This window comes from Stegostoma tigrinum, chromosome 14, assembly GCF_030684315.1.
Source record: "Stegostoma tigrinum isolate sSteTig4 chromosome 14, sSteTig4.hap1, whole genome shotgun sequence".
NCBI classification, from domain to species: Eukaryota; Metazoa; Chordata; class Chondrichthyes; order Orectolobiformes; family Stegostomatidae; genus Stegostoma; species Stegostoma tigrinum.
The window spans coordinates 41,262,803-41,279,418 of NC_081367.1; the positions used below are offsets into that span (position 1 = coordinate 41,262,803).

The window sequence follows — 16,616 nt, forward strand, 5'->3', positions numbered from 1 at the left end:
TGCCTTTTGTCATCATGTACCTTGCTGGAGCTTCTCACTAGTAGTTGAATATGTTTTCATCTGCTGGGCTGGTGTAACTAATCTGATTTAATTAAAATGACCATGATGCAATAACACTTGTATTTCCTGGTGCTTCCGTGATGGTTAAAAAATGATTTTTTTTTTAAACTGAACTGCACATCATTTTAGCAAACCAGTAAGCAATAGCGAAGGCTGCAAACAGTATACGATTGAAAATCATTCAACTTTTCATCTTACCATGTAATTACTAATTGCGCAAACTGGCTAAATTACAAGTGCACATTCTGTGTGAATGATTATCAAAATCTGATTTCAAGGCTTGTTTCCACAGAAGAGTTTAATTGATTTTGTTTTTTTTTCCTTTTTTATAGCTGAAATATCAAAGAATTCTTGAACGTTTAGAGAAAGAAAATAAAGAGTTGCGAAAACAGGCTCTCCAGAAAGATGACAAAGGCATTCACCTAAGGAAAATGAAGGTGAAGATGTGTTTTCAGTTGGAAATAGAAATGCTTTGAAAATTTAAAACATTTTCCCACTATTCCAAAACTTGTGTGGACCTGTATTCGATTTCTTAACAGAATCAGAGAATAGAATAGAATCCCTACAGTGTGGAAACAGGCCCTTTGGCCCAACAAGTTCACACCGACCCTCGGAGCACCCACCCAAACCAATTTCCCTATAACCCACCTAATCAACACGTCCCTGAGCACTATGGGCAATTTAGCATGGCCAATCCACCTAGCCTGCACATCTTTGGACTGTGGGAGGAAACCCACGCAGGCACAGGGAGAATGTGTGGAGTTTGCACAGATAGTTGCCCGAGGGTGGAATTGAACCTAGGTCCCTGGCGCTGTGAGAACCTAATCATTTGCTGTATAAAATGGGTCTCCTTGTTACTGTTGGTTGTTATGCCAGTCACCTCAAATCTCTGCATTTGGTTCTTGACGATCAACACAAGGGAACAGCTTCTCTTGATCAGCTCAACATGGATCCCTTGTGATTTTAACCACATTTATAAAATATCATTTAAATCTTCCATAAGGAGAACAGCCTTAAACTGACATACTTTACCTTGGAACAGTTCTCATAAATTGTTTCTGCACCCTCTGCACATCTAACCTTGGCACTACACTTTAGGAAGGGACAGATTGATGTTGTTGAGGTTGAATCATTGTTTTATAGCTGTTAACCATCAATTGTTTGCTTTTGTTGGCTTTGCTCCAGGTAATTAAAGTCAAGAGCCCCGAATCCCTTTTTAATCACATTTCTAAACTGCCTCATTCTAAAATTTGTGTATATATGCCCAATAAGAGTTTCTATTCCTAGTTTTACCCCTGGTAAGAGGGGGAAAACCTCCAAGGCAGTGCAGTTCCCATGTATCTGCTGCCCTGGTCCTTCGAGATGGAAGTGGTCATGGGTTTGGACAATTCGGAGGATCTTGGGTGAATTTCAATCTTACTTCCAGTCTTGTTAGTTACATTAAGCTACCACTGTTTGTGGTAATAAAATGTGAGGCTGGATGAACACAGCAGGCCAAGCAGCATCTCAGGAGCACAAAAGCTGATGTTTCGGTTTGTGCTCCTGAGATGCTGCTTGGCCTGCTGTGTTCATCCAGCCTCACATTTTATTATCTTGGAATTCTCCAGCATCTGCAGTTCCCATTATCTCTGATACTGTTTGCTGGCAAGGTTCAGCGGACTCAAACTTTGGAAAGGTTATAGTTAACTCCTTTATACCTGGATAGTTAACATCTGTATGTTGTGTTGAGATTTGGTTGTTCATGTTTTACAGTTCAAGGTCATGTCCGTTTTTTTGTACATTTGGGTCAAATAGTTTCGAAGTTCTGTAGAGGTCACGTACTTCAGACTACAGATCTGGTTGTTCTTGTACATATTAGAAATTGTACTATTGAATTTATGTCACCTCTTCTCATGAAAGTGCATGATTTTCCATGTGTCTTTATTAAATTGCTGTTGCCACATATCTGCCCATTCCACCAAACTGTCTGTACCCTCTGAAGCCTATCACTATCCTTCTCAAAGTTGCTAATTCTTTTAAGTTTTGTGTCATCTGTTAATTTTGATGTACCCCGTGCATGTAAGTAATTCATATATGTGAAGAAAAGCAGTGGTCCTCATACTGACGCTTGAGAACACCCTTGTTGGCCTACTTCCAGTCTGCAAAACAGCCAACTTCGTATCCGTGCTGCCACTGTTTCTTTTAGCAAATGAACTTTAGCTTTTTTGAGGGGCCTAATTTGGAGTGCCTTATCTTTTTTAAAAAAAAGGCAGCCAAGTTAGTTCAATATAATTTGCCTTTAACAGATTATGCTAGCTCTCCTTCATTAATCCACCCTTATTCAGACTTCCAGTTTAGTTCAAATCTGATGAGAGCTTTAATGTACATGTAGAAAAAAGGTGCAAAATAAGGCTATTCAGACCCTACAAGCCTGCTCAGCCATTGAATATGATCATGGCTGATTATTCCAACTCAACACCCTGTTCCATACCCTTGATCCCTTTACCCCTAAGAACTGTAACTCATTCCTGAAAATATTCAAACTTTTGCCTTCAATTACTTTCTGAGGCAGAGAATTCCACAGGCTTATTGGGTGAAGAAATTTCCCCTCTGCTGTGTTCTAAATCGCCTACCTCCTACCCTTAGATTATGATCCCTAATTCTGGACAGCTAATCAGAAAAAGATCCGTTTATTCCTCCTGTTTGTTTCCTGTCTGCCAACTAGTTCTCCATCCATGTCTGCAGACTACCCCCAATTTCACTTTGTTTTTATTTTCCACTGGCTATTTGAATATACTGTTTAAAAGTTTAAGTGATATGCTTTGGAAATATTGACTTGGAACATCATTTACCTGACTGCCTCAATCAAGTTCTGTAATAATTTATAATGTGTTGTACTAGATTAATTTAGGGGTTAAATTGAAGAATTCTTCCTTTTCTAGAAGTCTCTAATTGACTTGTATTCTGAAGTGTTGGACATCCTGTCAGACTATGATTCCAACTACAACACCCAGGACCATCTCCCAAGGGTGAGCAAAAACTATCATTGTTTCTGAGATACTAGGAAATTATTTATCATTGTCTCCAGTTGTTTTGAGGAGTATCCAAAGATAAATAAGAGTTAAAAGGACAGTGTGTCTGACACTGAGAAATGTAAGTTCGTTTCCAGATTATTTGCTTTTAATTGATGTAAGTTGTTTTCTTCTAGGTAGTTGTAGTTGGAGACCAAAGTGCTGGAAAGACCAGTGTTCTGGAAATGATTGCCCAAGCTAGGATATTTCCTCGAGGATCTGGTGAAATGATGACTCGTGCGCCTGTCAAGGTAAAGAGGTTGAACTTGTTGACGAGAATCTATAGAATATGGGAGTAAACACAAAAGTACATACTTAGCCAAAGTTGCATCCGCATTGGCATTTAAAAAAATTATCCTAGCTCTCAACTGATTTGTAGAGCTTTGATTTCGAACCATCTCAAGTAATCATTAGTGAGCCACTTAATAAAAAGTAAGATGTTCCTCCCTGTTTGCTGATGCATACTATGATGCCATGTACTAAGTTTAATGGAGCTCTTGTCTTTGATATTGGCTTAATAGTTCCTTTAAAATTTATTGTACACAGCCAATTTTTTTGTCAAGAAATCAGTGTATGATATCACTTTTTAAAATATATGGTCACTTCAGCACATATCACAGAATAAGAAATGTGCAGGACCTTCTTGGCTGCAAAGGATGACCATGCATGCATTAGTTTATTTGGAACAATGATCAGAGCTATGAAATAGAGCTGTGCAATAGTCTTGATGCATAAACTATGGCTATTTGCAATGTGGATTGTTTGTTTGTTTTTTTTAAAGTTACAGCTCATTTAAGTTGAACCAGCTCCAGATTTATGGTCAGCCTTACATTTTTTGACTTGCATTTAATTACCACAAACATACAAGAGATGATAGTGCTAAGAAGAGAGGCATTATGTGAGAAAATGGAAAATGAACACTCACATTGGTATATTTATCCCGAATGAGATGACTCAACTTATTACAATAGACTAATCTCAGAAATCAAACAATTGGTAGTTCACTCATGCTAATCTCTAGTCCACATAGCAGTAATAGTTTTAAAGTTGGCTCAAATTAGGGAAGAATGGGGAAGCTCATCAGTGTTTTCATTCCTGGCCACTATCCAACAATCTGCTAAATTGTGAATATTGGCAGAAGTCTTTTCATAATCATACATCTCACCTAGGATCCTTCAGGAAGAATGAGCAAGTGACTGGGAACTCTGTGGCTGCTTGCTGCTGTATGCACCACCAAGTAGTCCACACCTTCAAGATAAAAGAAATGGTGAAAATTATTAGGTCAGCAATTTACTTTAATAGTAGCTTTCACTTGGTGTTGCTAAATATGAGTCAGTTATTTCATTACTGAACAGGAAGTCGCTCTATTGTCACTGTGCTGCTGAAGGACATCACACCTTCATTGAACTAGTTTGGAAAGTAGTTCATCAAAAGGTTGATTGTGAATCGTTTGTCTTAATTATGATATTTCCCCGACAAGCAACTGTCAGTGTGTTTTATGTTCATTAACTTTCTAGTGACGTGCCTATCTTTTTAATAGCAAGTACTCAGGAATATGGAAAACGTATGATCAAATTAATTTCCACTTATCCTTCTTTAATGAATATGTCTCCAGTATTACATTGTGTTAATACAGGGTCCTAATGAGTAAATATTCAAAATCAAGATGTTTTTTAAAACCTAGAATTAAGTAATTTTACAACTCCTTCATAATTTCCACCTTTTTATATGACTCAACCTTTGCTTATTTTTAATTTTCGAGATAACCACATATACAGGAATGATACAAATTATATAAGTATAATGAAATGATGCCAAGTTTCAGAGTAGAAAGTTTTTATTTGTCACATGCGGCATTCTGCAGTTGAATAAATAGCCCCTCAAAATGGCAACCTAATTTTTTTTCAGGCCACTTACTTCAAAGTTAAAATTTATTTTAAATTAATGTTACAGCATTTGTTATATTTCTTAGCATTTGTCCACTGTAGTTCATTTATTTCTGCATAAATGATCTCTATTCATTACATAGTTTCTGAAAATTTGGATTTTTTTCAGGTGACATTGAGTGAAGGACCTCATCATGTGGCAGTGTTTAAAGACAGCTCACGAGAATTTGATCTGACCAAAGATGAGGATGTAAGGTCTTTCAGGATTTGTTTATTTTAACTTATCCTATTTAGAATCTAAATTATCTGTATAGTCACTGTTAACTTTCAGAACTGGTACTACTGAAAAAAGTGTTAAAGACGGATCAAAAAGCAAAAAAGTATAGATCATAGAAATGCTTAAAAGGCTAGACAACGTATGTAGAAAGTGAAACAAATTAACATTCCAAATGTGTCTAGACTTAACTCTTGACTATACAATTATTGCTGGCGCACCTCTAACAATTACTGTTCTTCTCACCCTTGTGTCCACATTTTGGAAATTATTAAAGGATTCCTCCTTGGCCTATCCATCATATCCCTTAGGAGCAGCAATGCTCTTTTGTTACTGTACTGCTGTGTGAGCACAGAAATCTGCATTAACATTCCTGAGCAGTACTGAGGGCGTGCTGCTCAATCAGAGGAAATCTTCAGATTAGACTTGAAATTGTGGCCCCACCACCTCCTTAGCAAGTGAACTGGAGTGAGTTATCCCTGGTGTTTTAGTTAATATTTATCCCTCCATGAACATCATCAAAAAACATACTGCCTGATCATATCATATTGCTTTTGGGAAGTGAGTGGAAATTGACTGCTGCATTTCCTTCATTCCAAAATCACTACACTTCAAAAGTATTTAATTGGTTGTAAACTCCTTTGAGATGTTCTGAGCTGATGCTGCATAAATGCAAACCCCCTATCGTGTCACCTTGGCAATGTATGATTGGGCATAAAATGTGTTTCCACATGTCTGTTTTTCCTCTTCATCTGTGTGCAGTTTCAGTGTAAGTTTACCTGTCTGATGTCCATTTTTAATTTCATCCACTTAAGTGTCAGTGAGAAAAAACTGCCAACATTTGCACCTGCACATTTTTTTTTCCATTTTTGACTGACTCCACACTCGCCCTCATCCCTGTAACTGTCTCATACTGCACCTATTGTAATTCGGGATCTGCTTAACCCTAAACTGAGGTTCTGCCCCTGTTTCATATCCTTTTTGCTTTTACATTCAGAACATTACCCACTCTCCTCCTGCTGATAATGTACTCCTGGATTCTGACACCTCCCAGCTTGTTTTCCCCACTGTTCTCCCAACTGGTGATTCACTTTACATAATGTTCAGATTGTCCAAATTTCTAGTTTTTAAAAATAACAATCTGTGTCAACCTCTGTCTTTAGTAAACAGATTATCTCCAGTTCCTCAATATTTGCAATTTATTTCATTGTATTTATTTATTGTCATTGTCCTCAACCCTCACTTTCACTGTAACTTTCTAACCTTACAGCATCCTCCCAGAATTTCTGATTTCTCAAACTTTGACCTCTTGTGCATTTTTCTTCTTTCACCCAACCATTGTCAACTGTACCAGTTTTCTAGGTTACGTTCTGTGATATTCTCTTAAACTGCTTTGTTGTTTCACTTCTACTCCTACCTCCCATCTCCAGTTTAGCTTCTGTATCATTTCCTCGTTCTCCCTGGCGGCAATGAATATTTTTCACTGTTTAAAAATAATGACGTGGATACAAGTTCTTGTTGTCAGTGCTGTTGCAACTGCTACCTCAACTGCAGCTTTGCAAAGTACAAAATTGTTCATGGGAATCTCAGCTGATGTAATCTGCTGGGCAATAACTCCTTCTTTCGGCTATAATCTGTTACATAATTAGTGTCAGATGAATTCCTGAAGCAAATCCCGACCTCCGAAATAATAAGGTGTAAAGCTGGATGAACACAACAGGCCAAGCAGCATCAGAGGAGCAGGAAAGCTGATGTTTTGGATCGAGACCTTTCTTCAGAAATGGAGGAGGGGAAGACTAACCCATAATGTCAGCTTTCCTACTGTGTTCATCCAGGTCTACACCTGGTTATCTCAGATTCTCCAGCATCAGCAGTTCCTGCTATCCCTGACCGCTGAATTCTGCTTTGTTTATGGAATTGTCTGGAGGGCACTTCGTAATCTAAATTTATGAATGCAGCTGATTAGTTATGGTTTGAGTCAGACCCCTAAGTATCGGTTTGGATGGTGAATTGTATTTATGTTTCTGTTTATGTAGCTAGCAGCATTGCGCAATGAAATTGAAATAAGAATGAGAAGTAGTTTAAAAGAAGGGCAAACTGTCAGTCCTGAGGTAAGAATGATTCTGTCTAATTATTTGCAGTAATAAAAAGTGTTCTGTTCAATACACTGTTGAAATAGAATATATTTTGTCTGTACGTTGAATGACGTATAACAGCAATGATTAAAACTAAGCTAAAACTTATGATATTTAGAAATTGCTGTGGATTTGTATAGTATGTCTTAACTTAACCAACTGTGGAACTGGTATTAAAGTTATTGCTTGCATTCACTTTTCTATAATTCTATAATTCCTAGACCATTTCATTAAGTGTGAAGGGTCCAGGTCTGCAGCGAATGGTACTAGTTGATCTTCCTGGCGTTATCAGTGTAAGTATCAGGAAACTGTTCTGTGAAGGAAATATGGTGCATCTACCTCTTTCACATTTTAAAATCATCAGGTTAACAAAATCTTTTTATGGTGAGCTTATTAGATATATCTGTTATAAAGATAATCATTATAAATACTTATAATGACACTGAAAACCAAATAAAAAATGAAGTATTTGGATTTAAAACTTCTGACAAAATTTTGCACTAAGTATTCTCATGTGATGACGTGTGTACCTCCCATGGTGATCCAAATGTACAGTGTTGTAAGAGGAGCTGCTGTTATTTGAAAGTAATGTCAATTACTATGAAAGAATTTGAAGTAGTATTGGGTCTTATGTTTTGTTGTCAATGGTTCTTTGTGCCTTTGATCAAGAGTCATGTTGCTCAAATAAAGATTTCTGATTGAAATGTGAACTATGTAAAACTATTAATTGAATTTGTACTTTGAAGACATAAACTATGTATCATCAACTAAATCTTTAGCCTGTTAGGGAGAGAATGAATTTATCTAGGATAATGTCAAGAATGTTTTCTGTTGTACCACTGAACTTTTTTTTTCCTCTGCCAAAGACTGTGACATCAGGAATGGCTGCTGACACCAAGGATGTAATTTTTAGCATAAGCAAGGCTTACATGCAGAATCCCAATGCTATTATCCTTTGCATCCAAGGTAAAAATTCAAATTTTGTTAATGAAGATACACAGCTGGAGAAAAATTCTTGCACTGAATGTTACTTCATATGGCTTTCTAATACAGATAAGGATAATTATTTTGAACTTTCTTCATATTTTTTGTTATATAGCATATAAAAGCAAAGGAGCCTTGGCTTAATTTTCCATTTTATTTTTAATACTTACAGAAATAATAGATGCATGGATTTATGAACATTGAGATTATAAATGACTCAATAAAAATTTGCATTTTTTTACACCTTTATCCTGTAACTGTCATAAAGAAAAATATTGAAATTTTCTACCAACCAAAGTTAATGTGTACTTTCTGTGTTCTGATATTGATTGCTGTTCTTCAAATAGTGGCGTGTGATGTATCTAAGCAGGAAAGATCTTAGGTTTCATCCAAAAGATGAAATGCTGTATCAGCAATAATACCTCATTTTACAGACATTTTTGAGTTGGATTTGATCTCTCAGCATTTTGACACATGGGTACAAGTTTTACCCATGTAAACATTTTGACAAGTACAACTTGCTACAGCCAGGAACTTACACCTTTCACTTCTGCCTTGGAAATGAATTTCACTTTAACAATTAACCCTGGTTTGGACAAGTTGCTGCCTGGAATTTGATAATTTAGTATCTCCACTATTTATCTTGTCTCATGGATGATATAAAAATAATACCAAGCTAAGCCAGTCCTATGGCTGATATAAAATAATACATGCTAAACCGTAAGTATTTGCAAATACTAAAAAAGAGATCTTGGCCAGCACAGTTTGTGAATGGGTTTAATGTTAGTTATAAATGAACAAGCATATTAGGAGATAACAAGGTGTAGAACTGGATGTACACAGCAGGCCAAGCAGAGAAGCAGGAAAGCTGACGTTTCGGGCCTAAACCCTTCAGAAATATAGCATATTCGGAGGCTTTAAGGAATTCACTTAGAATGGATTGTCAAGCAAAGTAAAAATAATTGAGCTATGTATTTAAAATAATGTTTAACAATTGCACATTTGCCGTAATTGCTACGGATTCTGTATTCAATTGTCAGATGGTTCTGTGGACGCTGAACGCAGCATTGTCACGGACCTGGTTAGCCAGATGGACCCACAAGGCAGAAGGACTATATTTGTGTTGACCAAAGTGGATCTAGCAGAAAAAAACCTGGCTAGTCCCAGTAGGGTAAGGGCATTGCAACATTGATACCTTTAAAATTTGTTTGAAACTAATTTCTGTGCTATTTTAACATATTTAATGTTTTCTGTGTTCTGGACGTGTAGTTGATTAATTCATTTTCCCGAAGATCGATCATTCATTGTTTTCAGCATCGTTAAATGTTCATTGTTTGTTTGTCTTTGTAGCCTGTTTTCCTGTAATTATTACAGTCATTCCATCACAGATGTGAATCAGTGATATACGCAGGGGTAAAAATAATATACAAACAAAACTAGTTTACTGAAATATATACATTTCTCATATTTTTAAAGCTTTTTGTGTACTTGTGACAAGACTTCTAACTCTAAACAAGTTAGATACGGTGTACAAGATGTCCTTAATTAAGCAGACCGAAACTCTCTAGGTAGTTAGATTGAAGGTTAAGTAATTTGTAATTAATGCTTGTCACTTAAAATACTGCCAATAAATTTCACCTACTGCAGCTACAAGAGGAATGAGATGTGAATGACTGTTCTAGACATCAGAGCAGAATTAATTGAATTTGGATTAAAGGAAACTCCAGTCGCTGGGAATTGGGTGGAATCTAATCTTGCACAATGGTTGAATCTAATGTTATAGGCCAATCATCTGAGCCCCAAATGCTCTTGAAGGCAAAGCCCTAGATCCAATTTGCCATATGGTCTGAAGAAGGCATGTTTGTTGTATTCCGTTTGCAACTCCTCAGATAATACAACATTTTGTGCCTCCATGCTCCAGACTTTGAAAGCGTTAAAGCTTGAGCTGCTAAGTTACAAAGGACAAGCAAGCTGACAAGTGCCAGGCATGATCACCTCTGTTAAAAGGGTCTAACACATTCACTTGACATTCTATGATATTGATTTTGCAGAATCCTCCATCATCAACTTCCTGAATGTCAACATTTGGACAGAAATTTAAATTGGAGCAGTTTTGGTAACACGAGAATGAGTGGCTCACTCTCTCATTACTGAATTGTTGAATTACTGACTAATTCCACACTACCACTAAGGCACATCTTACGTGTCTGGTTTAATGCAATTTTAACATATTACATGCTGGACACCATCCAGGCAGGACAGAGTACTTAGTTGATCAGTCCCATGGCCATCTTTTTAAATATTCACTTCATACGCAGCTGGTACATTATGGCTGCAGTGTGTACTATCGACATGATGGACTGCAGCAGCTTGCCAAGGCTTCTTCAAATTCATGACCTTTACTACAAGAACAGTTTGCACTTGGAAATATTTATTTAGTTACAAGCTCCCCTAGAAGTCACTTGTCTGGCTAAGAACAACCATTTCCTAATCATCACTTTGTTTATAATTCTGGAAGCCTCTCCCTGACCGCATGGTCTGAGTGCTTTCGTTATGTGGACAGTGACAGTTCAAGGTGACAGCTGACTGATGGGCAATAAATGGTTGCCTTTCTAATGACGTCTAAATTTTAAGAATTAGCTTAAAAATGTAACCATGCGCAACTACAGCATAGAAAATCCTTCGGGAATGAAGCAAGACTTAAGATTTTTACAAAGCAGTCTTAAACTATATAAGTGGGGTGACGTGGTCATGACTTGAAACCCAGTTGCTCATCGTTTTATTCAGTGAAAAATACAGTAGTTTTGAGTGTTAACCACAAAATGATTTTCTGTGAGCAAATCACAGTCCAGATTTGATGCAGCACATGAATGTATATTTCAAAGTAAAATATTGCAGCCTGGTAGCATTTTTCCTAGCAGTCCACTCCCCAGATTGTTAATTTCTACTTTAACTCTATGATTTATGTTGTGTGCAATGCATTAGTTATTATGCAATGTATGCAAACTGATTTTTTTTATTGGATTGTTTGGATTGCACAATTACAGATTCAACAGATTGTGGAAGGCAAGTTGTTCCCAATGAAGGCTCTGGGTTACTTTGCAGTCGTTACTGGCAGAGGTAAGTAAGCCACATCAATGTTCTGTTGCTCTTTTTAAGAAGTCCCAGAAGGTAATACTTTGTCATTTATGTTGCTAAAGAAATCTTTTGTTGGAAAAACAAACTGCTTAGACGCTTTATAAAATGAGCATATGAGCAATTATTTTGAGCCCAGGAAATGTAACTGGTATTTAAGCCATAGTTTTTGTAGTATCCTAAAGTATAAATTTATATGAAAATACCTCTATATGTTTTTTATTTTATTTTAAACAGGGAACACCAATGAAGGTATTGATTCCATAAAGGACTATGAAGGAGATTTCTTTCAGAACTCAAAATTATTGAAGTAAGTTGCGCAGTGTCTATAATTATGTTTTGATGGTTTGATTTGCACTTTGGTAATGCGAGAACTTGGTGCTGCATAACTGAAGGTACAACATACAGTCACAGAGAGTAAAATCCTCTAGCTTTAAGTGCCAAAACAGTGTCCCTGCAATATGATTCAGCCTTTTAAGGAAGACCATTGCCTTTTTTCTTATAAAGACCATCAAATTTAAGTCTATTGAAGTAGTATATGGGTCTACTTTAGTGTAGTGTATTTTTAAAATAGTAATATTAGTGTTCCATCATTATTTTTCATACACTGAAAAGTCTTTATATTCCTTGATACATGATCCCTTTAACACTGCATTAGTGGCAATTGTTTTATAGGCAGAGCTTAAATTTCTGCAGTCTTCAAATTCTGAGTTCTGATTATGTTGAACTTTTGGAAGATTTTGGTTAAAATGGAAATTAAACCTGAAATACTTGAGATTGATAGCTTCTGTGCTTATCCAAGTCTCAGCCATATTAGATTTGCTCAGATATAAAATTTGTATTCGCTGTATCACTGATATATTTTAATCTCTGTTACAGGCAGTTTTTTGGGTCTTATTTATGAATAGAGGGGTTATATCTGAAGCATTGCCTTTTGATACCTGGTCCTTTTGAATTTACGTTTTAAAATTTACTTTACCACAAGGGGGAGCTGTTTCCCAATTTAATCACTATTGGTTGATTCAGTTGTGATTTGAACGTTCAGGTAAATGCCAAAGGGTTTACTTGAGTCATACAGCACAAAGACAGATCTACTGATCCAATTCCTCAATGCCAACCAAGTTTCTTAAACTAAACCAGTCTCACTTGCCTACATTTGGTCCCTAGCCCTGTAAACCGTTCCCCATTCCAGTACCTGTCCAAATGTATTTTTTAAATGTTCCAACTGTACCTGTGTCTACCACTTCCTTTGGCAGTTCATTCCATATATGAACCACTTTCTGTGTGGAAAAGTTGCTCCTCAGGTCCTTTTTAAATCTTTCACCTCTCACCTTAAAAACGTGCCCCCTAGTTTTGAACTCCCCTACTTTCAGGAAAAGACCTTTGTTATTCATTTTTTCTATCCCACTCATGATTTTATAATGTCACCCCTCACCTTCTTGTGCTCCAGTGAAAATTGTCCCAGCCTATCCAGCCTCTCTGTATAACTCAAACCCTCCAGTCCCAGCAACATCCTGGAAAATCTTTTCCGAACCCCCTCCAATTTAATAATGTCCTTCCTGTAGCAGGGCATCCAGACGTAGCCTCACCAATGTCCTTGACAACTTCAGCATGACGCCCCAACTGTTATACTCAAGTGATCTGAGCAATGAATGCAAGCATGGTAAATTGTGGTGTATGTGGATTTCAGTAAAGCGTTTGATAAGGCTACCCGTGGTAGGCTATTGCATAAAATACAGTCATGGGATTGAGGGTGATTTAGCAGTTTGGATCAAAAATTGGCTCGTTGGAAGAAGACAGAGGGTGGTGGTTGATGGGAAATGTTCATCCTGGAGTTCAGTTACTAGTGGTGTACCTCAAGGATCTGTTTTGAGGCCACTGCTGTTTGTCATTTTTATAAATGACCTGGATGAGGGCGTAGAAGGATGGGTTAGTAAATTTGCAGATGACGCTAAAGTCAGAGTTGTGGATAGTGCAGAAGGATGTTGCAGGTTACAGAGGGACATAGATAAGCTGAAGAGATGGGCTGAGAGGTGGCCAATGGACTTTAATGTGGAAAAGTGTGAGGTGATTCACTTTGGAAGGAGTAACAGGAATACAGAGTACTGGGCTAATGGTAAGATTCTTGGTAGTGTGGATGAGCAGAGAGATCTTGGATCCATGTACGTAGATCCCTGAAAGTTGCCACCCAGGTTGATAGGGTTGTTGAGAAGGCGTGCAGTGTGTTAGGTTTTATTGGTAGAGCGATTGAGTTTTGGAGCCCTGAGGATGTGTTGCAACTGTACAAAACTCTGGTGCAGCCACACTTGGAATATTGCGTACGGTTCTGGTTGCCGCATTATAGGAAGGATGTGGGAACATTGGAAAGGGTGCAGAGGAGATTTACCAGGATGTTGCCTGGTATGGAGGGAAGGCCTTATGAGGAAAGGCTGAGGGACTTGTGGCTGTTTTCATTAGAGAGAAGAAGGTTAAGAGGTGACCTAATAGAGACATACAAGATGGATGAGAGAATGAGATAGGGTGGACAGTGAGACCCTTTTTCCTCGGATGGAGATGGCTAGCACGAGGGGATGTAGCTTTAAATTGAGGGGTGATAGCTATAGGACAGATGTCAGAGGTAGGTTCTTCACCTAGAGAGTAGTAAGGGTGTGGGGTACCCTGCCTGCAACAGTAATAGACCTGCCAAGTTTAAGGGCATTTAAATGGTCATTGGATAAGCATATGGATAATAATGGAATAGTGTAGGTTAGATGGGCTTCAGTTTGGTTTCACAAGTTGGCACAACATCAAAGGCCAAAGGGCCTGTACTGCGCGGTAATGTTCTGTGTTCTAAATACTTCTTAACCACCCTGTTTACCTGTGACGCAGCTTTCAAAGAGCTATGTACCTAAACCCCTAGGTCTCTCTGTTTGACACCACTGCCCAGGACCTCACCATTAACTGTACCTGTATCTACCACTTCCTTTGACAGTTCATTCCATATATGAACCACTTTCTGTGTGGAAAAGTTGCTCCTCAGGTCCTTTTTAAATCTTTCACCTCTCACCTTAAAAACATGCCCCCTAGTTTTGATGTCCTGCCCTTGTTCACTTTACTGAAATGCAGTACCTTGTATTTAGCCAAATTAAACTCCATCTACCACTTTGTAGCCCGTTGGCCCAGTTGATCAAGATTCTTTTGTAATCTTAGATAATCTTCTCTATTTACTATACCATCCATTTTGGTGCCATCTGCAAACTTACTGGCCATATCTCCTAAATTCTCCTAAATAAATGACAAACAACCATGGACCCAGCACCGAAAGCTGCGGAACACTGCTGGTCACAGCCCTCCAGTCTGAAATCCAACCATCCATCATCATCTTTCTGTCTCCTACCATCAAGCCAATTTTGTGTCCAATTGACAAGCTCTCCTTGAATCGCAAGTGATCTAACTTGACTGATTTGTCTACCATGTGGAACTTTATTGATAGCTTTACTAAAGTCCATGCAGACAACGTCTACCACTCTGTCCACTTCACTCTTTTTGCTTACACCCTCAAAAACTCAATCAAGTTTGTAAGACACAATTTCCCACATACAAAGCCGTGTTGACTAATCCTAATCAGTCCCTCCCTCTCCAAATGCATGGAAATCCTACCTCAGAATTGTCTCCAGCAACTCACCCATCACTGATCTCAGACTCAGTAAATGCCGAGCTGGAAAAGCACACCAGTCAGGCAACAGCCAAGGAACAGGGAAGTCAATGTTTCGGGTCGAAACTGTTTGTCAGGACTGGGGAGGGGGCTGGGTGTAGGGGATAGGATAGGTGGGATAAGTCCATAAGACACAGGAGTGGAAGTAAGGCCATTTGGTCCATCGAGTCCACTCCGCCATTTAATCATGGCTGATGGGCATTTCAACTCCACTTCCCTGCACTCTCCCCGTAGCCCTTGATTCCTTGCGAGATCAAGAATTTATCGATCTCTGCCTTGAAGACATTTAACGTCCCGGCCTCCATTGCGATCTGTGGCAATGAATTCCACAAGTCCACCACACTCTGGCTGAAGAAATGTCTCCTCATTTCCGTTTTAAATTTACCCCCTCTAATTTTAAGGCTGTGCCCACGGGTCCTAGTCTCCCCGCCTAACGGAAACAACTTCCCAGCGTCCACCCCTTCTAAGCCATACATTATCTTGTAATTTTCTATTAGATCTCCCCTCAACCTTCTAAACTCTGATGAATACAATCCCAGGGTTGTTAGCCGTTCATTGTACGTTAAACCTATGATGGACAAAAGTGTATGCAGATAGGGAGTTGATGTGGTTGGTCAGTGGAAAGGGTGGAGTGAATGGGTGAGTAGGAAGATGGACGGGTTGCACGTGGAGAGACTTTTTGAAGTTGGTGAAGTCAATGTTGGGGACATTGGGCTGTAAGCTCCTAAGGCGAAATATCAGGTGTTCCTTCCAGTTTATGTTTGGCCTCACTCTGACAGTGGGCATGTCACCAGGGGAGCCAGAGGGGTCGTTAAACTGGATGGCAACCTGAATGTCAGATTGGTTGGTATGTGTAGAACGCAGATGCTGTGCGAACTGGTCCCTGAGTCTGCGTTAGATCTCCCCGATATGGAGGAGACCACATCAGGACTAACAGATAAAGTAGATAAGGTTAGATGAAGTACAAGTGAATCTCTGCTGGATTTGGCAGGATTGTTTGGGGCCTTGGACAGAGGCGAGGGGGAGGTTGAAGAGCAGGTCTAGTACCTGCTGCTGCAGGGAAAGGTACCGACTGTGGTGGAGGGGTAAGTGGGGAGCGTGGAACTGACATGGGAGTCATTGAGTGAAGGGTCCCTGCAGAAAGCCTATGGGGTGGGGAGGAAAATATCTTCTTGGTGCTGGTTGTAGGTGGCAGCAGTGTCAGAGAATGATGTTGTAATCGGAGGCTGGTGGGGTGGTATGTGAGGACTAAGCAGACTCTATTCTTATTGTTGGAGGGAGAGGGTTTGAGGGCAGAAGTGCAGGAAATGAGGGCATCCTCAATAACAGGAGGGCAAACTACGGTCCCAACTGATGTCCGACTCATCGATCTACAGTTCCCAGGATTCTTGTAACTCT

The 16,616-nt window shown here is 38.7% G+C and overlaps 1 protein-coding gene across 8 annotated transcripts in view; it reads left to right on the forward strand.

Annotated features, from left to right (window-relative positions):
* The window catches only part of opa1 (OPA1 mitochondrial dynamin like GTPase), a 128,173-nt gene that overhangs the window by 30,171 nt on the left and 81,386 nt on the right, over positions 1-16,616 (forward strand). For all 8 annotated transcript variants that reach the window (XM_048542006.2, XM_048542005.2, XM_059651099.1 and 5 more), the window contains 10 exons: positions 393-497; positions 2,982-3,068; positions 3,248-3,361; positions 5,166-5,246; positions 7,307-7,381; positions 7,627-7,698; positions 8,272-8,371; positions 9,430-9,560; positions 11,437-11,509; positions 11,762-11,834. In XM_048542006.2, the coding sequence (XP_048397963.1) occupies positions 393-497; positions 2,982-3,068; positions 3,248-3,361; positions 5,166-5,246; positions 7,307-7,381; positions 7,627-7,698; positions 8,272-8,371; positions 9,430-9,560; positions 11,437-11,509; positions 11,762-11,834 (911 nt within the window). The remainder of the gene's footprint in view (positions 1-392; positions 498-2,981; positions 3,069-3,247; positions 3,362-5,165; positions 5,247-7,306; positions 7,382-7,626; positions 7,699-8,271; positions 8,372-9,429; positions 9,561-11,436; positions 11,510-11,761; positions 11,835-16,616) is intronic.